The sequence below is a fragment of the Maylandia zebra genome, linkage group LG13 (genome assembly GCF_041146795.1).
Source record: "Maylandia zebra isolate NMK-2024a linkage group LG13, Mzebra_GT3a, whole genome shotgun sequence".
Classification (NCBI taxonomy): Eukaryota; Metazoa; Chordata; class Actinopteri; order Cichliformes; family Cichlidae; genus Maylandia; species Maylandia zebra.
Window position 1 is genome coordinate 12,585,669 of NC_135179.1, and position 27,948 is coordinate 12,613,616.

The following is a 27,948-nucleotide window of genomic DNA, read 5'->3' on the forward strand; positions in this document are numbered from 1 at the left end:
TCATTAGAAGATTAGATTCGGAAATTAGACCCTTTAAGCTGTTCACAAATGTATAAATTGAGTGGACCGATGCAAATATTGAGTGACCATTTTTTAATATTGCATCTGTTCTTTCCCAAAGAAGGTCTATGGATAGAACTAATGCCGATCACGGCCGTTCATTTAGCTTCTCTTTGGCACGTCTTCAAGTTCAACCCAACTAATGTGGTCCTCTTGCGCCCCCTATTGTTTGTTTTGGTTTAATTTTTAAACCAATCGAAGTCGCGTTTGCTCACAAAGTCTCAACGCACAGGAAACCTTTCCTGTTGCTGGTTGGTCGATTGCCTTCGACCAGCCCTTTACATGAGGGTCTTGCCAAGCATCGAGGAGGGAGGGGATATTTTAATGGCCGTCCGTAGCACTACAAAATGCAAAAAGTCCGGATTATCTACCATATATAGACTGTTACAGGCACCGATGCGTTAAGTACGCATTTCTGTGTTGATAAGCATCGCTGCGTGGACATATTCGGAATAGAGATGTCTTTGTAATGGTTTTTGTACTCTGCTGAGCGGACTTTACCCGCTTGATTTGTGTGCGAGTGGGAAATCAGGCCTAGCCGGCTGGCTAAAAAAACAAGCGGACGGTTAGCCTTTCGCTGGAGTTAAAAGGTAACACTGCATTATTACTCATTTGTAATTACGGACGATTTCTGCACCATAGTATTTCCATTCAGACCATTACGTCAAAAGACTAAAACTTGTTTCAAACGCAAGGTTTCTGACATTTGAGGCAGCCAGGTGAGAAATGTAAACAGACTTACGTTAGCATAGTTAGCCATGTTAAGCTAATGGCTAGTGGCTAACTTTATAGTAGTTAACTTTACAAACAAGGGCTGACTGAGCTAGAGTTAACACAGTACTTAGCTGTCCTGTAAGTATGTGCTGATAGGTAAAGAGTTTCAAATTGTATTAAAGTTGCTCTAAATCGTTCACGCTTTCTGTCGTATTGCTCACATTTACCGATGATGGTTTGGAAAGCTATACCGCTTGAGCTAGCTATGCTAACTTTGTGCGCTACCAGCCAACAGCTGAAACATAACTTAGCCGGATTAATATAAATAACATTCCCCAAACCACTCATGACGATTACAGCCTGTTTTTGTTTTATGTTTTTTTTTTAAACACTCCTTTGCTAAGTCGTTCGTATCAATTTAAGTGCGCAGATTATAATGTTCTTGATGATCTATTGGTATAGTAAATGTTTTATTGTCTCTGCTGCTGTTCACAGGGAATATGTAACATAGAGCAGCCAACATGACATCCAGATTCGGCAAAACGTACAACCGCAAAGGTGGGGAGGCTAACTCGAAATTTGAGGAGGTCTTTTCCAATAAAAAGCCCACTCTGACCACCAAATGGGGGGAGACCACCTACAAGGCTCAGCTCGGAGCCAAACGGCCTTTGTTAAAACCTGACGTTTCTGAGGTCCCCAAAAGGCCCAGGCTTGAGGACAGTGATAGTGAGGAAGACCCGTTTGGCTTTGACAGTGATGAAGAGTCCAAGACTGTAACCTCCCACAACGTGTCGCAGGCAAAAGTTGCTGAAGGGGAGGTGATGAAGACCACCACAGTGCAAAGCACTGGGACAGCCGCTGTTGTGACTTATGCACAGTCCTCTGCATGTTCAACAGCCACATTCACGAGTAAGTTTTCATTTTTTTCCATGCACTTTTTTAAACTCCTTATCCAAATTTATTTTAACCTGCTTATTTAAGTTTTACAGTGATTTCTAACTATTATAGAAGCATAGTAGTTCCTGTCTTTTGTTTAAACAAACCTGCATTTATCTTCTCTTTTGTTCAAAGGCAAACAAAAAACAGAGGAGAAGGTAGGTAAAAATAACCAGCCGTGGTACAAAAGTGAATCACAGAGCAGCCAGAAACCTGCATGGGGGACCTCTTTGTCAAGCACAGTCCTCTCTGATGATCAGAACTTCTCCCAGAGGTCCACCTCCTCCTCTCCTAATATAGACACATCTGTTAAACTGTTCACTGATGTGCCAGGTGGTAGCAGGGACTTCCAATCCTCATCTTCTTGTGATGGCTTGCTGTCAGATGAAATGAAAGGTGCAGAGGTGGAGCCTTCAGCGGAGGCCCCACCAGAGCCAGTGGACAATATTCCCCCTTCCCCATTTACCCTGAGGGCCTCAAATTGCAAAAAATACCAGCGGCCAGGCCGTCCTGACAAATCATCGTCTGAACTTGCAGAAAGTAACAGCAACAAGTCCACTGATGGTGCAAGTGCCCAAGATAAGCCCAACAGTGCCCTTTCTGCTGGTGCAAGTAGTACTGCTGCCAGTGCTAAAACAGCAGCCAAGCCTGTGGGAAGGGGTGGTGGGAGGGTACGGGACTACACGGTTCTCCACCCTTCCTGCCTGTCAGTGTGCAATGTCACCATCCAGGACTCAATGGAGCGGAGCATTGACGAACTGGTCAGCCTCGCTCCCCCAGCTGACCTTGGAGAAGCAGGGCAGATGAAGAAGAAATCAGATACACCACCACCCAAACCTACTAGGTAAGGCTGATAGTTCTGTGTCTTAAAAGCCACATTGCAGGGAGAATTCTCAAAATACTATGTTCTGAATTCTTATTTAAACAATTGTAGCCTATCCACCATTGCTAATTACATGGATGGGTGACTTGAGTATATTTTCTTGTGTCATTCAAGATTTTGTTTTTGTAGTAAATATTTTCAGGTTAAATATTTATTACCGTGTATACACGATACCATAAGGCAGCCATCATGTGGTAGGTTAGTAATTTAAATATAATAATACATACTACCTTATATCTTACTTCATTGTGTGCTCATACACACTTTGCTTTATCTCTCACTAGTACTGGGTCTTATAAAAATGTCATTCATTCATATTCTGAGGAACAAAGTGCAGACGCTACTGAAGTTCAGGTTTAATAAAGATTTCCTTGGCACTTAGATTATGCTTTCATGTATCGTATTGTTATACAGTATTGGCCAGACTTTTGCTCTGAAAGAATGTGCTTTACCTTGATGTGTCCCTGGCTTTAAAATTCAAAGTTTCGGGTCATACTTTGAAGTTTGATATGTTCTTGCGCTTTCATTTCATTGCTTTTGAGAGGCAGGTCAGATTGAATCACCAGTGGCAAGAGAGGCAGCAGGGAGTGAACCTTTAGTTTGTTAGATTAATGTTAAATCCCCTCTAACAAGTCAAAATGGCAGATGGTGGCAAAAATGTGTGCTCTGTCTGTGTCATTGTGTGTGTGATCTCATCTCATGTCAGCCATTTATACGGAATTAACTTGATAAGAATTATTTTTAAACTAAACTATTGACATCAACTATTTGGAGAAACGTGCATTAGTGTTTGTTCTATATTGTAAAGTCTACAGTTTTTTAGATGTCTCTAAACAGTAACATTTATTGACAAAAAAGCTTTCTATTCACTCAGCTAAGTAATTTTAGGCACCCACTTTGAAATCCCATTTTCTTTTCTTTGTTTCTACAAAAGAGTTTTTTCTTTGTCCTGCTTCAGTTTCTATCTCCTTTGAAAAATCCCATAAGGCACAATACTTCAAAACAAAATAATCTAAAAAAAAAAAAATTCTTCTTGTTTGTAGGTTCAGACCCACACAGACAAAGACCAAGAAGACCAAGACCGAGACCAAGCTAGAGTTCTTTGGCTTTGAGGACAAAGAGGACCAGGAGGGGGAGGAGGGTTCAGAAGCTGGCAAGAGTAGCTACAAGATCAAGTACTTTGGCTTTGATGACCTGAGTGAGAGTGACAGTGATGATGAGAGCTCCCAAGCCAAAGAAAAGAAGGCCAGGAAGGCAGCCGCAGCCTTAGCTGCTTTGAGCTCCAGCGTGGATAGCCCTCATACCAGTGACTCTCAAGACAGTCATGCTAGCAGTAATACAGGTAAAAGCAGTCCTTAAAAACAGATCTGGTGTTGGTGTAATTGTCATTTTATTGCATGATCCAATGTAACGACATAAACTTCAAACCTCTCTTTAAATTAGAAGTGCTTGGATGACCCACTTTGGTTAATATTCCATCCATTTACAAACTCGTGCTTTTTTTTTTTTTTCCCCTTTAATCATCAACAATCTGGTTTATCCAGCAGATGCCTTTGACTTTTCCGATGACTCAAGTCCTGGTGGTACCGAGGGCCAGAAAGCACGCTCAGGGAAGCCAAGTGACAAATCCAAGGACGTCGGCAGTGGACTGAAAAAGATTTTCAGTGGACCCAAAAAGGTATTTAAGCATGTTTTAAAATTGGCCGTGTGTTTCTTGGCTCGCTTTTCAACCAAATGTTTTCTTTGTCCTGTGCCATCCAGTGTCTTTGAATATTTGCCCATGAGACTTTTTTTTTTTTTTTTTTTTTTAACAACTGCATAGACAAGGGATAGGCACAAACCTTTTAACTGCAGTCTGATCAATCTAAGTGTCTCAGTACAAGTCATCTAGCACTTTTGATGACCTTACTCCTGACCAGGGTTTAAAGCAGGTCTGACACGTCTTGGCTTATTGATGTTTAGATGACATTTACATAACAGAATGCCCAGCTTGTCTGAAAATAGCCTGAGATAACGAGAGTGAGGAGAGCATCAGAGAAAAATAGAGCAAGTGGGCGGGTAAGAGGCTCGACTGAAAACTAAATTTATATGGTTGTCATTTTATGTAATCCAATTCTGTGATTCAGCAGTGATGCAGGTTAGAACTACAGTCAGAGACTTAAGGCATTGAACTGTGATGCCCAGGGAATAACTTTTGACAGCCGTCTCATTTGAATCCCATAAATGTGCGTTCAGTAGCATGCATGGGTTTCCACTTTGAAGGGGATTTGGATATTACCTCTTCATCAGGCACATATTTTCTCATAACTCTGCTTTGATTTGTAATGCTGTGCTGTTTTGTGTAATGCCCACATTTTCTCTCTTTATCTAGATCATGTTTTGAAGTGGCTTTGGGTTATTTGTAGTCTGTCTTACTAATTCTGTGTAGTTATTCTTTCTACTTCCTCAGCAAAACTTCCTACATTGTCTTTGTACGATATAATTGAGTTTCACAATCTGTCATTTTCAGGAAATGTTTTGTGCTGCTTGGGGAGTGTTGTGTTCTACACTGAGGCTGCTGTTGTCTTAGTCTATCAACATGAATTCAGCATGCAGTGTTTATGGGTTCAGTTCTGCTCATTTACAGCTGGAACGTGGTATTCTTTAGAGAATAAAATATTGGCATATAGGTTGTTGTTGTAATTTTTTTAATTTATTTTTTTTAAACTGTCATCACTGAAATGCACCAATCTGAAAGCACCATCAGTATTTTCTTATGCCAGCTGTTAGTAATCACTAAATATGTGTATCCGTTTAGTTAACTGACAAATTTTTAAGTTCTTGCTGTGTTTCAGTCTCCTGCTAAAGCTGTGTACAATGCTCGCCACTGGAACCAGCACGAACCTGAAGAAATGCCTGTGCCTCCAGTCTCTCGATCTCAGACTGCTCCGGTAAGATACTGTATTTTGCCTGTAGACTGTAGACTGTTAGTAAAAGATGGACAGAATGTGGCATCATCTATTAGCTTCTTAAACCTGCATTTTGAAGCCATAATATTTGTGTTTTAGCTGCTGGTATGTTGACTTTGTTGATGTAGAGACCATATTTAGGCCAGTTGGTGGGGTGCTAAATCATCAGCTGATCCTAGCAAAGCACAAACACGGGTATCTGCTTATTAACAGAATTATAATACTTGAATTTCAGTCACTGAAACTGAATATCAAACTTTTCGGATGGGCTGTGCCACCTGGCAAGCCATATTACTCATCAGATAAGTACATTAAAAATGCTTCAAAAGTTCAGTCTAGTCCAGTTGAGTACTGAAGGTAAAGTATTGCACAAAATCCACTGTAGCTAATGTTAGCACGCCTTTCAGTTTTAAGCTATAATAAAATGTCAATGTGAGCTATTAAAAAATCAGATATTATGGGGGAGGAAGTTGGCTATGTAGACTAAATCTGTTCTTTGTGCCAGGTGTTCTTTTCATGGCTGAAGCTAGGCATTTTAAAATACCACAAGTCAATCACACATTGATTAATTTTGGAGCCAAACTCAAATTGCTATAAGAGAAGCCACAGTTTTTTTTTCCCTCGTCTTAATTTTTCAGCAAGGTTACTGCTTGGTTTACTTGTCAGGAACTGGAACAAAAATGTAAATCTGTCATTGTGAGTAAAGAGTGTATTTGTATGTTTAAAGTTCTCATTAGGGTGTATACATTCATTTTGCACAGAGAGGGTAAACACTATTACTGGGTTATTATGTAAAGAAAATGCTATTAACTAGTGCCATTTATTTGTGTTTGTGTTCTTAATGTCCACATATTAGGATACTGTTTACTGGTCTCTTAGTAGTCAACAATTTCTGTATTAATTGCTCTAATTAGTATTGCTGTTCAAGTGAAATTACTTTTCCAGGCAAGTGAAGTTTGCTTGTATGTTTTGTATTGAATTACCCCAATGGAAATAATGTTTGTTTAGAGACTAGCTAATCAGACTCTGGCGACTGGGATTTAAAAGTTATTGTTAACTTTGCACTACCTCGTCTGACATCTGTTAACAGCACTTATTAAAGACTTGTGTGGTTAACAGACTGTTCAGCTGTGGTAAATCTTGTGGACATGTCATTAAACAGATTTTGTTGCTTTGGTATGAGCCCCGTTTCTCAGCTTCATTTTTGTCCTTAGGCTATTTTATCGAGCAGCAGCAAGGACAGCAACTCCCATAAAGATGACGGCTTGTTCAAAGCTCCTCCACCGCCACCCAAAGTCATTAAGTCAGAGACCATCCCCACACGACTCAACCAGGATATTGTCACAGCACTCAAATGCAGAAAAGAAGACAAGGAGGTGAGTCCAGGTTACACAGATTTGCTGAGTAACAGCAGTTGTTAGATAAATCTTTCTGATCAGTTTTTACTTCACATTTTGTTTGCTTGCCAGTATGAATTACCCCTAGCCCCCCCTTTCCCCCCCTTCCTTTTTAAACACTCAGCCAGTGAAGGGTTGGCATTCATTTGATGTGTGCCAGTGCTACTCCCATACAGCTTGTGTCATTTACAGATGGGCCTTCTGGCCCCAGATCAGGCTGTTAGCCACAGATCCCCTGAGGTTAAATGGCTTCAGCTACACTAAGCTGTCACCACACACTGATTCTGTTATAAACCCAGGTCCTCCATCCTGTGTCGTGCTGAGCCCCCTCACAGTGTGACTGCTGATATAGATATACATACAGTGTCAACTGCTGATCATACTGACCTGAAGCTTTTGCTGGCTGTGAAACCAATAGAGGAATTTAGAAATGTGAGCAATTTGCTGTGTGTGTGTGTGAGCAATTTGAGGGTCTGGACAGATGCAGTGCTTCTCAATTAGCTACAATTAACCCCATTTCCCTTACTACCAGCTGTATACTGTGGTGCAGCATGTGAAACACTTCAACGATGTGGTGGAGTTTGGAGAGAATCAAGAGTTCACAGATGATTTTGAGTACCTGGAGACGGGGCTCAAGAGTAGTCAGCCGCTCAACACAAGATGCCTTAGGTAAGTTTAATAACCAGCTGGGAATTTTTCTTTGTGTTGTAGAGGAACATTTCTATATTTGGTCTGATTTTAATTTCTTTGTTGTGACTTGCTAAATGTTACTTAGTTTACAAAGTTCAGTGACTGGTACAAGCATATGCCAGTTAATATTTCATAAAAGTACCTAAAACCAAAATTCATAAAGTAAGTTATTATTCTTGCAACAAAGTAGTAGGAGGTAGAAAACGCAGAGTTAATACTTTAAAAACAAGCACAGATGATCAATTTTAATTGAATTGCACTCCAGCCCAGAGACTTCATGTGTAGCTAAAGTTCTCAATCATTTCTGTCCCTTTGCATTTGCTCGCCTCCCTTCCACCGTTGTGCCTCAGCCTGTTAATCACATTTTACTTCCAATTGTGATTTTTCACTTGCAGCGTTTATGAATAAAAAAAAAAAAAAAAATATCCAAGATTAAACTAATATTGTTCTGCGTTCATTTTCACAGCATTGCTCTCTCATTGAAACCATGAAAAAATAATTATTGATCATGTGTCACTGATTAACTAAATGTGATAACAAAATCACATTTAGTTAAAACATTGAAACTATGATGTAAATCACACTTCTTATCCAATGTTTTCATAGGATTTAAGTGATTTTATTCATAATTTAAACTAGAAATGCAGTACAGGTAGTTAATGTGTGGCCATACACCACACCCAATCCGATATTTACATTATGTCTGGGCTAATATATGTAAAACATTAGCACTTCTGAACGTGTCTCACACCTGGGACACCAACAAGTTTTCACTGTATGTTTACTATGTTGTACATCAAACTGGTCAAGTAATGACTGAAGAGCTTCAAATAACTGTCATAATGAGTTGAGATGATGATGATGATAATAAAATTATAATTAACTATAATAATAAACTAAATTAGTTTTACATTGTATTTTTTTTTCGTCCTATAGTCTTTTTTTTGTATTTATTTGTTTTTACTTATTGCTACCTATTGAATAAATTGGACATTTTTTTTTATTTGTGATATATGAAGTTACAGAATTAGAAAGGTGATGTTTAAGTCAACACTGACATTTCCTTACACATAAAAGAATCATTCCCAGTCTCTTTCTCACACTGAGAAAAACAGCTTAATAATTTAATGCTTGCATTGGATCCATGCTGTGCATCAGCAGAAAGCCAAAGTCAGGCTGTTGTTGTTTTATACCATTAGAACATTGGATTGATGCATAGCATGGGCAACATTGAAGCCTTAGTCTTTAAATCTTTCCCTATATTTCTTTAGTTTGCCATTTGTGACATTTTAATTTAAAAGTAGGCTGATTTCATTGTCATAAATCTATCTTTAACATTCCCTCTATTCTCCACTTTCCTCCCTCATTTCTCCAGTATAATCAGCCTGGCCACACGGTGTGCCATGCCCGGTTTCAGGATGCACCTGAGGGCAAGAGGGAAAGTCGCACAGGTCTTCAAAATGCTCAACGATGCTCCACAACACCCGGTCAGTCAAAGTTTTGTTTTTAATTAATTATTTTTTTGTCACCTCCTGCCACAATCTCTTTCTATCATCTCCCTTGAAGTTTTGACAGATGGTAATACAATGTTTGAATAACTTGTGCTTTCACAATTTATTTTGTGACATGAACCATTACTTTTCCATCTAAGATGAAGTGTTGAATCACGAGCCCTGTTTCTTCGGTATTAAATTATCAAAATGCAAGAAGAGTGCAAGGAGACCTCAGTAGTTATTCAAATGACATCCCAGGGTTAGATATGCACACGTATAAATAGGTTTGTGATTTTATTTTTTGCTCAACAAGTAGGTTTTCTGTTGTTAATGTAGTGTCTTAAAATATATTAGTCTTTCCTTTAAATAAGCGAAGAGCTTGTGGTGGGTATTATGTTTTTATGATATGGCAGTATTTGTGACCGGATGGACCTTTTTTGATGTCAGTTTGTCTTAATCTTTATTTTATTTATTTCTTTTGTGTGTATTTTCTGTTTTTCTCTTGGTGCTGTTTTTAACATATTCTTTGTATTCTGGTTGTAATCCTTGACTGAATAGCACTTTGAATCAACTCATGTTGTTTTTATATATATCTAAGTATAAATTTTGTAATTTTGAGAACTATGTAGTGAAAGTGACACACAATAAGCTTTTTCTTACTGATCCAGAGCTTTCTCCATATGATCTACACTGCCTGCACCCCTTTGTAAAACCTGATCTGTCATTTTATCAGAACCTCGCTCTGTGCACGGCTGCACTGATGTACATTTTGAGCCGGGATCGTCTTAACATGGATCTGGACAGGGCATGTCTGGAGCTAATGATCAAGCTGCTGGAACTAGACCAGGACTACTCGGGTCACCAGGATCAGCTCACAGCAAAGGAGATGGCAAAGGTCAAAGAGAAGATCAGGAAACTGTGCGAGACTGTGCACAACAAGCACCTTGACTTAGAAAACATCACGGTAGGTTGTCCATCAATAAAGAGATCATAACATCATCACATAACTGGTGAATCTTGGATTTAATCAGTAACCACAGTCTCTTGTTCATATATTTATTGAATAAGCAACACTACGTACATTTTTAAACTACTTTAATGGAAAGGTTTTTCATAAAAATGTCAGTCTGACCTCTTTGTATGCACCCCCTTCTGCATGCAAATACACTAATCTTACTGCAGCTCAGCTGTCAGTTTTGACCTGTCACAACTGATCGACAATATTTCAGTCAGAAAAGTTGCTGATTTGATAAAATGACAGCATTAATATTACATATGCTTTACTACCTAGTAATGTTTTCTTGGTGAACTGGTTTATATTTCTTCTTATCAAGCTTAATTAGGGGGAAAAATGTGTGTTTTAGTGTAGACGACTTTTACAATAGTGGCTTTGTAATACAAGCATACATAAAAAAATTTTTATTTTTTTATTTTTTATTTATTTATTTATTGTCATTGTCAAGAACAATGAAATTGCGTTTGGGGCTTCCATACAACCCAAAAAAAAGAAGAAAATAATAAATACCCCTTAAAACCCAAGTGTACATATTTAACCCAGTGTGACTCCAATGCAATAAGACAATCCTTAGCAATAATGTTCGTAGAAATTCAGACAAAGACCTGAGAAACATGACAAAATACAACAATGCAACCCATTCAATATTATTGTACTGTGAGATATGATATCAGATATGATAGTTATCTATTTAAGAAAGAGGGGGGGGCAGGAGGGGGAAGAGAATAAAGATATGATGCACCAATGCAGACCAGTTCATTGCTATTAAGAAGTTGGATATGGTTATTGTCCGTGAGAGGGGGGCAGAGAGTTCAGGAGCCTCACAGCCTGTGGATACAGGCTGTTGGCCAGTCTGGATGTTCTGGCCTGTATAGACCTGTACCTTCTCCCTGAGGGCAGCAGATGGAAAAGGTGGCGCGCAGGGTGATGTTGGTCCCGCAGGATACTGTGCACCCTCCTCAGACAGCGAGTGGGGAAGATATTACTGATCTCTGGCAGACTTGTTCCAATAATTCTGCCAGCTTCTTTCACCACCCGCTGGAGTGCTTGCTGATCGGCCTTGGTGCAGCTGGGGAACCACACTAGAAATCCATACGTCAGAACGCTGCTGATGGCACAGTTGTAGAAGTTCAACATCAGAGGTCTGGGAATGTGTGCGCTCCGCAGTCTCCTCAGGTAGTAGAGGCGCTGTTGGGTCTTCCGTGCAACTGAGGTGATATGGTTGCCCCAGGACAGGTCCTCGGTCACAGTTACCCCCAAGAATTTAAAACTGCTCACCCTCTCCACCGCCTCACTGCCAATGAAGAGAGGCAGATGGTTGTTATGACCCCTCTTCCGGAAATCTACAATGATCTCCTTGGTCTTTTTGGTGTTTAAGACCAAGTTATTGTCGTGGCACCATGACTCTAGTTGTTGCACCTCTGTCCTATAGTTTGTCTCATCATTGTTGGATATAAGTCCGAGCACTGTGGTGTCATCTGCAAACTTAACAATGAGATTGGACGCGCAGGAGGAAATACAGTCATGGGTGAAGAGAGTGTATAGCAGAGGGCTCAGAACACACCCCTGAGGGGCACCGGTGTTGACCACAAGGGTCCAGTGATGTTTTTTTTAAACATGCTTCTGTCCTCTATCCCTGCAGACAGGGCACCTTGCCATGGAGACACTTCTGTCGTTAACCTCCAAGAGAGCTGGTGATTGGTTCAAAGAGGAGCTCCGGCTACTGGGAGGCCTGGACCATATTGTTGACAAAGGTGGGTGTTGGATACTAATGTGCTCAAAGCCATGCTGTACAGTGCATATGTGTATACCTATGCAACGATTTTGTTTGTCACGGTTTGTAATTGCCACATGTCGTGTGTGTTGCATTGCCACAGTGAAAGAGTGTGTTGACAACCTGAGCCAAGAGGATGACAAGGAGAACCTTGTAGCATCTTTATGGGGGGCTGAGAGGTGTCTGAGAGTGCTTGAAAGTGTAAGTACAGTTCTGTCAAGTTGGATTCTCTCTTGCACCAAAGTCACACTAGAGTGAGCCTCAAGGACAACAGTAATTGAGTACTAAGCTGTGAATTGGCTGGTGACCTTTGTTACCCGATTAAATGCCTCTGCTTAAAGCACTGAATGTGTCTTTATCAGCTATATCTTAAAATGCCATTCAGCTTTCCGAGCTAAACATAAAGGGTCTCCCTTAATTTTGTGTTTCTTGTCTTGTTTTCAAGGTTCTTGGTGTACTTTTTCCCTCTATTGATTTCATTTCTCTTTCATCTCCTGCCAACAGGTTACAGTGCAGAACCCTGAAAATCAGAGTTACTTGATTGCCTACAAAGACTCTCAGCTTATTGTCTCCTCTGCCAGGTGAGCACCAGCTACTGCTTACAGCTATTATTGACTGTCTACAGACATACTGGGACACAGTGGCTATCGTGACAACAGGTCCTTTTCACTTTGTCTCTTTTACTTTTTGTAAGATCATTTTACTCATCATCACCTCGGGGCAATTCTAAAGCTTCTCATGCCCATCAAAAACAACATTAGGGCAAATAAAAATAATCCTAGGATAATAGATTTGGATAAAGGTAACCACACCAATAACCAGGTCTGTGGTTTCTAAAATTGATAGCAAAAGTTACATCTTAGTTTTAACCATGGATTCTTCTTAGTTTGCATTCATGAACACAGTATATCGAAGATCAATTGTGCTCAAGCTCGTTGCACTTTCTGCATTTAGGATTATCTTTCCACTCTGCACTTTAATATTTTTCTTTATTTCTGTTATGTCACTTTTTACTTTCTGTCAACAATATCTTTTTCTTACTTTTATCAGAGCTTTGCGATACTGTGAGGATATGATCCAGCGGTACAGCAGGGCATTAAACAACACCTCTCTGTCTTCATCGGCTGCTGCACTGCCTCACTGCAGCTTCACAAATGTGGGAAAGGCGGTGGAGGACTGTATGAGGGCTGTTATTGGAGTGCTGCTCAACCTTACCCATGACAATGGTATTCTCATTCCTTTTTCTTTTCTTATACTATTTATGGAAAACTGCAAAAACTCAATTTACTGTAGTTTTTTTGTTTGGATTGTAGTTCTATAAATATACAAAGATGAAATGGCTCATTGTGTACTTCTGTACAAAATGAATATATTCGTGTTAATGTGGTCAGCTAGAATTCAGTTGTATCTTGTATGATTATAGTCTGTACCGTGAGCTATAATATTCAGGTGCTTAGCAGGGAATCATGTTGACATGTGTGAGCAGAGGTTAATAATAAGGTTATTTTTGCCTACAGAGTGGGGAAGCACTAAGACGGGTGAACAGGATCAGCTAATAGTGACTGCTCTAAATTGTGTCCTTCAAGTCCCACGCTACATCCCCCAGGAGCAGCGATTTGACGTGCGTGTGCTGGTAAGGTTCTCTTCAACAACAGAAAACATCTTCGCAACGGCACAGTTGCTGACACGCTGTTTGGTAAGTTTATGTATGTATGTGAATGTCTCATTTGTGTATTCTGTGGTGTATACCAGGGTCTGGGTCTACTAATTAACCTTGTGGAGTACAGCTCCAGAAACCGCCACTGTCTGGTGGACATGGAGTACAATGTCGACGACACCTGTCTGGAAGACAGCCTCATGCAGCCTGCTGACCCAACGCAATCTGACACATTGGCAGAGTCAGCTGAGACTCAGGCAGATACGGCTGACAAGCCCAAGTCCTGCGGTGCTTTGGCTGCCCTGGTGAAGGTAGGAACTGTGCCAGAACTCATACATCAATATTTTAGCAGTCACTGGATGTGGCTCTCTTTTGTCTTTTTGTTTAAAAAAACAAACCAAACCCCCACAAAACAATAGTTTAATACAGTTTAAAGAGCTGAATACATCTTTCCTATTCTTAATTTAAGCAGAAACAAAGTGATTGGGTGTTGTGTTGCAATTTCTTTTGTCTGTATCATAGAACTCGTGAACCACTCATTTACCTGGTAACACATCTTTCTCGGGAGTGTTAAACATCTCTTCACTGCTTTAAATGCACACCTCTGTTTGCTCACAGTATTAAGTAATAAGCAAGTGTAAGTAAATGCTTGCTTGTTTGTGGATTAAAATTTCAAAATTAGGTTTTTATTTAGGTTTTTCTTTTTTAATCAATGTCACTGCAGCCAGAGTTCTTGCAGATTTTCAAAAAGTCTGGAAACTTTTAAAGAAAAAAATGGCAATTAACCTCAAAATTACTTTTCATGCCCAAGTATTACAGGCTAGTTTCACAGTATTTGGCATGCCTATTTGCTTCCTAACTTTGCCAAGATGAAATACCTTTGCTGTCAAGCTAAACTGCCACTCTTTTATTCCCTTTGAATTATGAAAAATTTGCTGTGTTACTTGGCTCCTGTTTTTTGGCTTGTGTTTGGAGTTCACATCTGTTTATTTCCCCTGGAATCCCAGCTCTTCCTTGAGAGGGAGCGTGCTGCCATCCTGGCTGAGGCAAAGACTGACGACCTCATCAGTGAGGCCCCCAAACCGGCACTAGACCAAAGCGGAGAGTGGCAAGAGACATCAGGAGAGATCCAGTGGGTGGCATCCGAAACAAATGACAGCCAACCCGAGAAGAAAGAAGAGGAGGATGAAGAGTTGGACTTAAATAAAGGTAGATATTTTGGGGTTTGTGCATATAAGAGGAGCTGTTTGTAGCTTTGAGTAAAATTACAATCCAAATAAATGCTGACTCAATTTAAGCATGAGTTAATAATATCTGCAATAAGGATGAAGATACCAGTAACTATAAAGCTTTGAAAAATATCCCTATTAAGAATTCATTAACCGAATCTCTAATAAGGCTATTAAGGGAGACCACACTTGTCTTCAATAACAAAAACTTGTTTTTAAAACTAATTTATCCAACATTGCTCAGTTCTGGCTTTTCAAATGACATTCTCGCTGAATTTTACACACCAAATGATTGGGGGTGAGGAGGGGGTAGATTCACAACATTTATCCATAATGGGAATAATTTCATTTATTAATCCATTCATCTTAAAATTCTGAGTTTTGTGTATAAGCTGTGTAAGAAATTGTGCAGACAAAGGAAGGGCAGTTTCCTTTGAGATGACATTTCCAGTTTTTCTTTTTAATGTTTCCCAAAGTTTTAAAACTTCTAGATCGACATGGAGAAACTTTTTCTTTTTTTTGAACTCGTAGATTCCTGATCTTTAAATTACTATGGGTTAGGATGGCCAGGTCGCACCCGTGGGTGTGCGACCTGTGGGTGTGCCGAGTGGGGTTTTCCCCACCCGGCACACCCACATCCACCCAATATTTTAAAAATATGTCATTGATTATTCTCTGTCTGTGTCTTTGGTAGAATTTTATCTCGCTGCATCACTTTTTTTTTTTTTTTCCCAAAGAAAGGAAAATTGTTAAAGAAAAATCAAAGTGCTGTCTTCACAAGTTAAGCTTGTTTATAAAAGCCTGAATATAACACATAATTTTCAAATTGCTTGCTCTTAGTTTTTATTTATTTATGCCATTTAAAAAAACAAAACAATGATTTTTATTGAAAATAACATGGGAACCCCATAAGTATATCTGGGGGGGGGGGGATTGTTACAAGTCTCCACCATACTTTCTCTGGTCATTGAGTGATGTTGTGTCAGTTTGTCATGCAAGATCAACAGCTCTTGTTGTTTTGCCTTCAATGTTCTTCTCAGGCTTTGATGTAGAGTGCTGCCATGATTTTTGGCAAATTGACTTCTACACTTTAATCTGTTTAGCTTTAGCCTTGATGCTTTTCTCAGCTGCGTCATTAGTTTCTGCCACAGCGCATGCTTTGCATCATAACAGGCTTTGCTAATGAATAATGAAACCTGTGTCCAGCTATTGTTACAGTTGATTAGTTTTTGCAGCTCCATTGAAGTTTAGGTTGCGAAATACAAACCTTTGTTCTTTAGTACTTGCTAGTCCTTTGAATGTGACCTCCATGAGCACTGTAAAACAGGAGTTAATGTTACTCTTGTGAACATCATGGACTCATTGTTTTTAATGCTGTGTAGAAGTGTTGGGTGAGCTGATCAGTGAATTACAGCTAAATATATATTGGGAAACCTTGTCTTTCTCCTTTGTGGTTACTGCAGCTCTGCAGCACGCAGGCAAGCATATGGAGGACAGCATTGTTGCTTCATACACAGCCCTGCTGCTGGGCTGCCTCTGTCAGGGCAGCCAGGTAAAAACCGGTGCAGATTTATACATTTTGTTTTGTCCAGATCTTTAAAAAAAATCTATAATATGTGTTGTTGCTCACTTCCTTTTTTTGCCATCCTCAGATTAATGTGACTACTGTGAGAGAAAATCTACCTAAAGGAGATTTCTCCATCATGACAGAAATGCTGAAGAAGTTCTTGAGCTTCATGAACCTCACTGTGAGTGTGACTATTCAGATCAGCCCTCTGTTATCAGTGTTACGTGATGATGCATGTTGAGATTGACGAAGTTTAAAATGATCTACAGTTAAGCAAATACATGATGAATTATACAGGCTCAACAAATCAAAGTGTTTTTCTTAAAAAACAAACAAACAAAAAATACTTATATTTTAGTGACAGTGTAGTGAAAATACTGACACTGAAGGTCTTCGTCCTTTTTTTTCCCCTCCTCCTAACGCCTCTGAGTGTTGATGCAATCCTTGGCTTCAGGCAAATTAAACTGAAGATACAAAAAGCCGTTTAATTGGACCCATTGAGCAAAAGCACATTTTTGTGCAGTGAAGTGGCTTGGATGAAATAAACATTCTTGAGGCCCAGTAATTCTGTACAATACCACATTTTCCCTTTTAGTTTCAAATAATTGCAGTTTTTCTATAGCTCTTCAGCTCCTTTCAGAACCCCCTAGAAAGTGAGTGAAATGCTGAGCCTTTATTTCTGTTTATTAATGAAATGACTTAGGAATTCAAAACATTTGAAAGATGAATAAATGAAAGCCTTTCTGATTGTTGCTCATCTTCCAAAAAATAAAAAGCTTATAGTAGCACTTGGCTTTTATGAAGTACTACTTCGTTATAATACTAAATGTATTCAACAGATTATTAACAATTCAATATTTTTTTATGTCCAAGAGGCATAATCGAAATGATAAAATTTGCAAAACATAATTTTCAAATAATTCAAGGATTCCTGTGATGCTAGCACTACCACGCCACAGATGTGTGTTTTGCAGCAGCTTTGATTGTGACACATCCTGTCAGAGCTGAAGATTGGAACCATCTGTTTCATAAACATCCCCTTTGAACAGAAGCATCCTGTTATCATCAGTGTTTGCATCGAGACCTCACAAGTAAAGTTGTTGGCATCCTCACACACTTGTTTTTGTTTTTCCTGTTCTGTCTCCACACAGTGTGCAATGGGCACCACAGGACAGAAGTCCATCTCACGGGTCATCGACTACCTGGAGCACTGTTAACAGACAGCAAACTATCGAGCTCTTACTCCGACTGCACATTAAACGGTTTCCAGGTTACTCTTGTTCTCCACTACCCATTAGAAGCCACAAGGGGCCATTGGAGTCTTAGCAGCATTCTCTTGACTTCACCTGATCAGCAGATGTTGCGATCACTCTAAACTCTGAGGAAAAAAGGCATACACTGACATGTGCGTAAACACACGCATACAGATATACACAAGTTTCACTCCCTGTCTGGAGCACAACCCGAACCAAAGCCCTGCTAGCTGACAGACATGCAGACAACTTCAGTTCCACTCGGCTAACAGCCCATTTAGAGTCAGATCCAGATTCATCCTCAGGTGAGAATCGGGCAGACGCGAGGCTACATCCCCGTAATCCGCGGAAAGTTAAACGAAGCAGACGTCTTCACACATCGTCCCGAGATGTGTGACGGTAGCAGGCCACTGAGGAGGAGTCTCCCGTTTGCTGCCGGGTCTTGATTTCTGGCTGCTTAGCTGGAGTGTGAACCACTGAATCAAATTTTATGGATCATTACATTTTCTTCTGTGCGTGTCCACGTCCAAGCCAAGGGTGAAATCATAGATTAGCATGAAATCATTTTCACAGACGTTTGAATGATGTGTCTGTACGTAAAACCTGTATGGAATGATTTTTGAATGCAAAATCCCATTGACTTACACATTTGCAATTGGCTTGAATGTTTAAGGGAAATCGAATTTCTAGCTTATTTTCTAAGCTTTTCATTTTGTGCCGAGTAATTTTTGGGAGCTTGATTTTTGTAGGCTTTGGCTCATTATATTTTTAGATTTTTCTTTTTGCCTTGAGGGCATTTCTCTACCAAAATTATGAGTTACTGTTAAAGAAATCAGGACTGCGTGACATACTGACTTTTAATAGGATGTCCGTTATTTGACTGGTGACGGCACTCGGAAAATTACGAGCTTTTCTAAAAGTTAGAATTCTTCTCAGCCGTTGTCTGTTTGCTCACATTTTAGTTTGTTTAGATTATTTAAAGTTCATTTAATTCAGCCGTGTGTAATTAGAGTATGCATTTAAACTCACTGGTATAACGTGATGGATTACTCAAAATTATGATTGTTGTGCTTCCTTTATGTTTGTAATGAAGTTATTTTTAATGTATTTAATTTAATGCGTTCTCCTCTTGTGTAAAATGCAAAGCCTACGTAATGAGATCCCAGTTGTGTCCAACATCGGCTCATTATAATCCACCCCTTGTGATACAGCTGTGTGGCTGGGCACAGCACATCTGAGTGGCTAAATTTATGCTTAAATTGTAGTTTTTAAACATCAATCACTAAAATATTATGCACATGTTGATCAACATAAGTGGGATGGGGTTAGGGGCAGAGATGGGCAGTAACGCGTTACTGTAATCCGATTACTTTTTTCGAGTAACGAGTAAATAAGGGATTACTATTGCAAAAACGGTAATTAGATTACCGTTACTTTCCCGTAGGAACACTGCGTTACTAAAACCGTGATTTTTTTTTTTTTTTTTTTTTTTTTTTTTGCGAGAATGTCATGACAGTGACGTAAGCGAGTGCGACGTTCGTGACAACAGCTGTGTGCAGATCAACAATGGATCATATATTGAGTGTGGGAGAGAGTATGAGCGTGCAGCGTTTAAAGCGTGGAAGTACTGACCTTACTTTGAGTTTGATTCCATAAAAAGTGACAAAAACATTAGCGTCCATCGTGCGTGGGAAGAAAACTTTTTTACAGCGAAAAAAACCCCTAAACTTCCAAGCAAGCACCGAGTAGCTACGACGTAATGAGAAACTCACAGAGAAACTCGCGGATTCTTCCACTGACCACTGCGGCACACCTGCACCAGGGTAAACCTCCGCCTATGCCACTCCTGCTTTACAGGTGAAAATAGAGCAACAGGACCGCTGAGTCTTTGACTTTATTTATTTTCTGCTGTGTTTTACTTGCATCTATTTGAAAGACTGAGTGTAAACACAAAAAAAAATGTATTTTATGTGCTGGAATGTGCAGAAAATAGGTTTAAATATTAAACAAATTTCTTCCAGTCAGAGAATGTTACATATAATTAAATTTTTGCTTGATGCATAAAGTTAAAAGATTAAAACTGATAAAACAAGTTTTAAAAAGAGACTTTTCCATTTGATAACATTTTGTATGATGGATTATGCAGAAAAAGTAGAATTGGGCTGAAAGATCTATCGCTTTATCACCTATTCAGGTTGTAAATCGTGTTTTTAAAAAGTAACTAAGTAACTAAATAATTAATTACTTTTGAAAATAAGTATTCAGTAAAGTAATGAGATTACTTTTTGGGGAAGTAATCAGTAATTCGTTACTGATTACTTTTTTCAAGTAACTTGACCAACACTGGTTAGGGGAGTCTAATATTTTCCTGTGTCCAGCCACAAGCAGCTTCATGTTTTTGCTCATGATATGTTTGCATTGGATAACATGCATTAAGCTCCCATTTATTTATTCTATATTGGTGTCATTTAAGCCTTGATGATGATGTTGACCTGATCCTTGGAAAAGCCTCTGTCTTGTACTGCTCACATGTACGATCACTGATTTGAATGACAGCCATACCTGTAAAAACGTTAGTTTTATCTGCTTTGTAGGGCTGCAGTGAACAGAACTGCAACTGCATTTTACTGTTAATCACTTTGAGAAAAAAAAAAAAAAAATCTGGTCCGAATGTAAATACTCCTGTACATACCAGTTAATGGACATTTCAGATGCTTAGACTACTTTTTTCCCCTGAAGCTGATATTTTTATTTTATACAATATTTCTGAGTTGTTTTAAAAACAAAAATTGCAGGAAGAGGAAAAAAATGTTTGTACCCCTTTCAAGGACATTGTCTTTGGTTACATGTAAATAGTTGTATCTCAAAAAAGAAAAAAAAAAGTTGCTACTTTCAGTACACTCCCTATGTGGTTTCTTCCTTCTATTGTTTTCTTTCATTCTGAGCAAGTTAAAAAATGTTAATGTATTCAGAGCTACGGGAGGTGAACACTTTACTAAACACAAGTGGTGTTTAGCTTCCTTTTTGTATTCATGTATGTGTAGCAGCTGCTGAATGCTTAACTTTGTATCCCAGTTTGTGCCTGTGTGCGTGTGGATGTGCAAAACCCCCTGGATCTCGCTCATCCCTGACAAACTGGCTGGGATAGAGTGAGAGTCCAAAGCATGGTCACTATACTTAACAGCACTCAGCGGTGACAGTTTGTGAACGTGGCCCCTCAGCTTGACTGACTGCTGCATAATGGAAACAAAAGATTTCTTGTTGCAGTTGCTAGCCAAGAGTCAAACTTACAAATAGCTTGGGGAACGAGGGGAATGTAGTGATATACTATCTGACAACACTGATTTCATACAGGCGACAGCTGTGTCAACCACGATTCAACAAACGCTGCCTCGAAATGTGAAGCGTCAGGAATTGTCAAGACAGGGAAACATGTTGAGTAAACATTGCACAGATAACATGTAATTATGTCTTTATGTTTTGTTGCCCAACATGCAAATACATGATTAGATGCAGGCAGAAGAGCAGATTAAAATTCTAAAACGCATGATTGCAGACAATGGGCACCTCTGCCTTCATCCGCCTGCTGTACATTATAGCTTTCATGGCAGTTTCTCAGTAGTGGGAGGTCAGAGGCAGAGAGAGCATTCCCTCTGTGATGATCGATGTGGCAAGGAAGTGGATGAGTAAACAAAGAGGAAAAACGCAGCATTTCCAATAGCTTAACAAGATTCGTAGGATGTCCTCCGCTGTTGGTGAATGTGAGGGAGGAGAAAAATGGGGAAAAGGAGAATGCAGAGGCATGAGATTAACGTTTCCAACTTGTCAGTCCAAACCCTCTCAGTGAGGCTGCGCAGCCTACGGCGAGCAACTACAACTGTTTTTTGTTTTTCTGTTTGTTTGTTTTTTTCCCCTTCCCAGCATTCATTCTTTCATCCCTCTCCATATCTGGACACATTTCCTCCTGGCTTGACTCGTTTGTCTTTTCAGCATCTCCCCTTGCGCACAGGCTGCTTTAGATTTTCAGAAACCGCTGTGTTCTGGTTTCTGCGGTTTTAATTATGGGAATTACTTCGGCAAAATGCAGCTTTTTTTTTTTTTTTTTTTTTTTGACTCCTTGCGGCTCCATTTGATGCTTTATCTCACAGTTTGTTGTATGTGGAGGGAGTGAATAGGTGATTAGCTTGCAGGTGCAAGAATTGTTTTGTTTTTACAACTTCTTGACAAAAAGCAAAACCAAAAGGATTCAAGGCCGTAATGCCACTAGGTGGTGTGAGTACTCAGCCTCTGATCGCAGTGTCTGAATGGTTGAAGTAAAGTGCACACACCCACACGTATCTTCTCATCAGTGGTGTTGTCTAAGGATTTTCCCCTCGAGCTGTAAGAACTCTGCTGTCTTTGGAGAGAGCAACGCGCTGGTCTCACTGATGCAGTCACGTGCATGCGTGCTCCGGAGGGAGGTGAAACATTTATGAAGAGGCTCTGTTGATGCTTTGCTGACCATTAGCGCCCCTGTTCACTTAAATCAAGCTGTCACATGAAGAAATCGTCGTACCACCTGTGCACCAACACGTGAAACTCAGATGGGAACGTGCAGACTCGTTCGTCTCCTCAGTCTGTGCAGCTGCAAGTGCTCCTCATGACAGTTATGTGGGTGAAGAAATGTTTTTAGAAAGACTCCTGCTTTCAGAGGTTTTATATATTTATTAATACATCGGTACAGCATTTCTAATGCGTGTTTTCACAGTTTTAATTCTTCAAGGATACAAACTAACTCACCCTACCTTTGTCTGAAGATTAACTGAGGCGTTTGGGCAAAGAGGAAATACTTGAAGAAGTATTCTAATCCAAAAACAAAAGTTTTGCCTTCAAACATTTCCTTAAGAAGTAGTACAAGAGTAATGTCATTGAGATGTAATTAAAGGATAAGACTGGCAATAGATCTCTTTTATTATTTTTTTTATTTAATGAGTTCATGAAAAAAAAAAAAAAAGATTCATCTTCTGAGTGCTCACCTCACAGAAAAAAGTCAGGACGTTAATAGATAACACTATGTAGCGAGTTTTACTTTAATTACCCCAAATGGGGTACTTGGTGAGGCATCTGTGACAGGCTTTCACACAGTTCCGCAGTTTTAAGTTGGAGTTTCCGAAAACTCTGAGTTTCCCAGTTGTAATTAAGATAAGATAAGATAAGATAACCTTTATTAGTCCCACACGTGGGAAATTTGTTTTGTCACAGCAGGAAGTGGACAGTGCAAAAGTTATGACGCAAAAATTAGAATACAATAAGAATAAATACAGTACACAGCTGTACAGAATAGAATAAAATAATATACTATATACAGTAGAATAAAATAGAATAAAAATATACAATAAGATAAAAATAGAATACGAATGCTATATACAACTGAGTAAAAATACAACGATGCCAGAAAAGATTATTGCACTTAGTGTTATTGCACATGTGTGGATGTGTGTGTTTGTTCAGTTAAAGTCTTTGTTGTGGAGTCTGACAGCAGTGGGGAGGAAAGACCTGCGAAATCTCTCCGTCCCACACCGTGGGTGCCGCAGTCTCCCACTGAAGGAGCTGCTCAGTGCTGTCACAGTCTGCTGCATGGGGTGGGAGATGTTGTCCATCAGGGATGACAGCTTAGCCGCCGTTCTCCTGTCACTCACCACCTCCACTGGGTCCAGAGGGCATCCTAGAACAGAGCTGGCCCTTCGGATCACCCTGTTCAGTCTCTTCCTGTCCCCAGCAGAGATGCTGCCGCCCCAGCAGACCACACCATAAAAGATAGCAGAAGCCACCAACTTGGAAGCTGGTGGGAATGTTATTTAGAGCTTTGAAACTCAATATAGTATTAATGTGGCATAAGCCCCAAGACAAATGGTTCCTACTGAAGATCTACATATTTAAAAATGACTCGAGTCTTGAGTAATTTACTTAACTGGCACTGAAGTTTTTTTTCAGCAGATATTAGTCTGCAAACTAAACTGCACTGAAACAGAATTTTTATGGTAGTATATTGCAGGTCTGGTTCTCTGGTACAGCTGGGTCCATAATTTTTTGGACAAAAGCTGAAGTTTTGCACCTTCAATCAAGATGTGATTAAAGGGCAGACTGAGTTTTAATTTAAAGGGTTTTACAAATATTTTTGCATTTACTGTTACTGTTACTGTCCCCCCTTTCATGGGCTCAAAATGAACTGGACAACAAACTGAACAATGTTTTAATATTTTAAAATCATGCTGGTTTTTAAACTCATGGTCGAAACTCTGCATTTCCTTCCCTCCCTCGAGGTGCTTTAAGTCGTTACTACAGCCACGTTCAGTTGCTGTTGGTTTTTTAAAATTCTTTCTTCATAGAGTTTTGTATTTAATAACTGAGAAGCACTCTCTGTTGGGCTTTCTTTGCCTTGAGAAACTCTTGGGTTGCTTTTGCTATACGTTTTGGATCATTATTCATTTGCAGGTTTTGTCCTGTCAGTTTTTGAGTATTTGTCTCAGTCTGAACGTCAGGTCGAGCAGAGAGCAGCTGTATATGCTTATAATACTGCCTTCACCATGTTTAATAGATAATGGTGGCATGCTTTGGATCATAAGCAGTTCCTTAGTTTCCGTAGTTCCGTAGTTTTCCATCATTCTAGTACAAGTTAATCTTAGTTTCATCTGTTCAAAGGTTATTTTTATTAAATTTTTAATTTAATTAAACTGTGCAGACTCCTGTAGATGTTTTCCAATCTGATCTCAGCGGGCCTTGTTTATTCAGAAGTTCACATGATGTTTCTTTGCTTTTTGAATTTTCATTTCCATGATGGCATCTCTTGGTAGTAGACCTTGACAATGATACACCTCCCTCCTCCAGACTGTTCTTGACTTAAGATGCTGTAAAAAAAAGTTCCTTCTTAACTTTTGAAAATATTTCTGCTATCATGCACTTTAATTCTCTTCTGCTGTTTTTCAGGCCCTTTGGTGTTGCTCAGCTGGCCAGAGCTGGCCTGAGGTATATTAATTATTTTGAAGAGCGGACTGGACTGTTGATTTAAGCAAAATTTTTGTCTCTGTCTCTAACAATATTATTTTGTTTTTTTCAGCCCAATGATGGGCTCCCTCACGTACACTGACATGTCCCCGGGCTACATATTTGAAATTAAAATGAAAAGAATATATAAATTCAACACTTTGAATCAACTTCAGATATTATGTCTGCTTCATTTGTCATGAGGTAACAAGGGACAGACCTCACCTAGCCATGAAACTGCTTGTCAGTCAATTGTGCAATTAATTTTTGACCTCTGGGGGTTGGTTCATAAAAATGGCTGTAATTACTAAACAGTTATTATTTTAATTTAATTTTATTGGTACGACCCCCCCCCCCCTGATTTTAAAGCTGCATGTCTGCCAATTTAAAATCCACAGTGGAGGTTCACCAAAGTACAAAAAAACTGTTTCTTTGTCCATCAAATTCTGGACCTAACTGCAACATCAATAACATCCTGAAATTGTTTTGTGCCCACATTTAATGCAATCGGACCAAATGTCCGCCCCAGTGTGTGGCTAACCGTTTTGTGCTTTTATTGTGGAGGTCTGTGTCACATTTTATGTTGGTTTACTGGATTATTCTTACGAAACATTTCAGGAGTCAGTCATTTGTTAAAGAAACAGTTACAGTCAAGTTAGATATAACGTGTCTATAAATGAGGAAAAATTGTAGGAAGTAGAAATTGAGTGAACTGGAGTGCAAGTGTGTCCGAGCTGTACTTAAGGACAGTGTTGGAGTTAATGTATTTTGTTAACTTCTGCCACTGCTGTTAAAACCAACTCCCTCTCTCTTGTGCTCTCCAATTTATATGTCAAGACAGATTAAGTCAGAGGCTAAACACTGAAGCTGAACAGAGCGCATTATCTTGAAACTGCAGGGGAACCAAGAATCAACCCTGAGCATCACACTGTCAACTGAATGAGGAATTTTGCATTGGCCACAAAGCTGAGCCAGCACGCACTGATTTCTGTACAAGCCTGGGATTATTTAGCTTTCGCTACAAAGAGTTTATTCAAACAGTTTGTCCACTAGTGCCGCCCTATTGTGCTGCCACAGCAAACTGTGCTCTACAGCCTAAATGAATGCTTTCACCGGTGTCTTGTTTACTCACACGCACATTTGAAGGTACACACACCGTCAGCCAGGCCAGGCACATGAAAGAATACACACACCCCTGCAAACACCTCGCAATATAAGCACTGAACAAAGAGCCATCACTACGGCACATGTGCTGCATAACAAATGTGTAAACACAAATACATTCGCATTTTGTCCAAACAAACGCAGCACACAGATCACTCTCTGCTCATTCATAGCCAGGTTGTTTCTCTTGTCTAATCTCACTCCTTAAATCATTGAGTGGCAGAGCAGAAAGACTCACCAGCCCATCTGTATTCCTGGGTGTGCGTGACCTGCACTCTAACGGATGGGCTTTGACCACAGGCGAGCCAGATGAGGAGCAGAGCAGAGTAGTATTATAACTATCCCACACTGGCTCTGCCTTTTGCTATTCTCCACCTCCGGGCTCAGCCTTCTTTCTCTCTGTGCCGGCAGGGTGGAGCCTGATGAGTGTTGTGTGAGGTCGGCTGGGTTCCTGTTTGTGCATTTATGGCAGTCCATCTGTGTTAATGCGTTAGGGCAAGAAGCAGTTTGTGTGTGTATGTGTGTGGATATAAAAAGGGCATGAAGTTCTTCATCTGAAATGGCCATCACTGTAAGTTTCTTCAGGGTTTTGCATTAGCAATGGAGATTCTGCCTTTTTTTCTTTTTCGCACACATTATATAATAAGCAGACAGATATTAATTATTGATCATCATTTTTACTTTGGTTTATGTTGATTCAAATTTTTGCAAACACATTTGTCTTCAAATCCTAGGAGATTCGGAGGAGAGGCAAAGCATGTGGGTTGAGTTGCAAGAATGCTTTCTGAAGCCCAGTGTCTGTGCAACTGCATCAGATCCAAGATCATAAGGTCAGGGGAAAGGAATTTGTACAAAAATAGCAACTGGCAATTAACTTTCCCACAGTGAAAAACTGGCATCGGCCCGGCTATTTGTTTTTTATCATCACCCTATTATTACAGCTGTATTTTTGGCTTTATTTTTCAAGGCTGATGAAAGATGGGCAAAGAGGCAGAAAAGATCCCAGGGCACTCGGATTTGAATCAGGCATTGGCAATTATCAGTGTGTCTTATCTGAAATGTCATTATATTAGCAGAATCTTAGATTCCTAAATCTCCAATCTGCAGTGCTGTACTTATAATTTGTCATATGACGTACTACAGCACATTCATTTTCACTGTAGATAGTAGATAATAAGGTAGAACAGAGTTCTGTTTCCTTCAGCAGATCATGATTTGTGTCAGGTATTGCTGCAGTTTTTTAAAACCCACTCCTGTGATCCTGTTGCACTAATGTAAAGCGGAGATCTTTAAAACATGTATGCATTAAGCTCCAAAAACGCCAAGTGCAATACTTAAAAGCTGCAACCAGAGACTCAGGCAGATACTATAACCAGCAGTGTCTTTATTTCAGCACTTCAACAAAAAACCCAGTGCACACTTTGTACTCCCTGCCACCACCATTTTCCATTGAATACCTGCATGGTGCTCTCTCTCTTTTTCTCCTAAAAACAGCTAGCTTTATTCTTATGAACTATATATAAATGTAGTTCACCATAAGCTACATCAGTACACCTTGCATTGTATCTTGCATGGAAATAAAACGATTGTCCTGTAAAAATCAGGGCAATAAAGTAATTCTGATTAAACAGAAAAATATAAAATGTATTGTAGAGTTGATGACAACAAAAACAAAACTGTTAAAAGTGGAAATTACCCACAATAAGAAATAATAATGATTTTTATTTATCTCTCTCTCTCGATAGATAGATATAGATATATCTATATCATTCATTCATTCATTCATTCTTTCATTCTTTCTTTACTCTCCCCTAGTGACACCACGATGTAGCGGTTAACACAATGATGTTCCCATTTCAAGATTGGGAACAAATACAAACCCAGCCTCAGGGAGTCACAAGCTACTGTACTCCAGTGCTGGTCCCAAACCTGGATAAATGGCAGAGTTGCATCAGGAAGGGCATCCCTCATCAAGTCTCTGCCAAATCAAACATGCAGTTCCATCTTCTGTGGCAATCCCTTGGGAAATAAACCAGTAGCTGAATGTACCTTTTGTTGTTTGCTCTGTCCTGGCATTTTATTCTCAGGAATTTTCATCAGCCAAAAAGGTTTGCAGACTTGTTAGCTTTTCTGCCAACAGGACTG

At 39.6% G+C, this 27,948-nt stretch overlaps 1 protein-coding gene across 9 annotated transcripts; it reads left to right on the forward strand.

The window, feature by feature from the left end:
- The first annotated feature begins 278 nt into the window (after nt 1–278).
- On the forward strand, nt 279–27,847 carry wapla (WAPL cohesin release factor a). 9 transcript variants are annotated; one of them, XM_076891546.1, is made up of 22 exons: nt 279–650; nt 1,270–1,683; nt 1,846–2,554; nt 3,637–3,935; nt 4,138–4,271; nt 5,428–5,523; nt 6,756–6,917; nt 7,471–7,607; nt 9,004–9,115; nt 9,855–10,085; nt 11,779–11,890; nt 12,014–12,111; nt 12,415–12,491; nt 12,961–13,136; nt 13,428–13,543; nt 13,663–13,878; nt 14,575–14,776; nt 16,260–16,348; nt 16,449–16,544; nt 24,583–24,621; nt 26,538–26,633; nt 27,619–27,847. In XM_076891546.1, exons 2-21 carry the CDS (start codon nt 1,296–1,298, stop codon nt 26,589–26,591), a joined length of 3,543 nt encoding a protein of 1,180 aa, XP_076747661.1. In that variant the 5' UTR covers nt 279–650; nt 1,270–1,295; the 3' UTR covers nt 26,592–26,633; nt 27,619–27,847. The 9 variants fall into 9 exon arrangements, 7 of the variants coding, with proteins under 7 accessions (XP_076747661.1, XP_076747662.1, XP_076747664.1 ...); XM_076891547.1 differs by having other exon boundaries at nt 4,141–4,271; XM_076891549.1 differs by lacking the exon at nt 26,538–26,633.
- The last annotated feature ends 101 nt before the right edge of the window (nt 27,848–27,948 follow it).

What these genes read in the sequence shown, in the direction of transcription:
- wapla (XM_076891546.1), top strand. Translation starts at nt 1,296, where the DNA reads ATGACATCCAGATTCGGCAAAACGTACAACCGCAAAGGTGGGGAGGCT. An exon ending in CTCAACACAAGATGCCTTAG is followed by an intron (nt 7,608 to 9,003) that starts GTAAGTTTAATA and finishes TCATTTCTCCAG; the next exon opens with TATAATCAGCCTGGCCACAC. An exon ending in AGAGTTGGACTTAAATAAAG is followed by an intron (nt 14,777 to 16,259) that starts GTAGATATTTTG and finishes TGGTTACTGCAG; the next exon opens with CTCTGCAGCACGCAGGCAAG.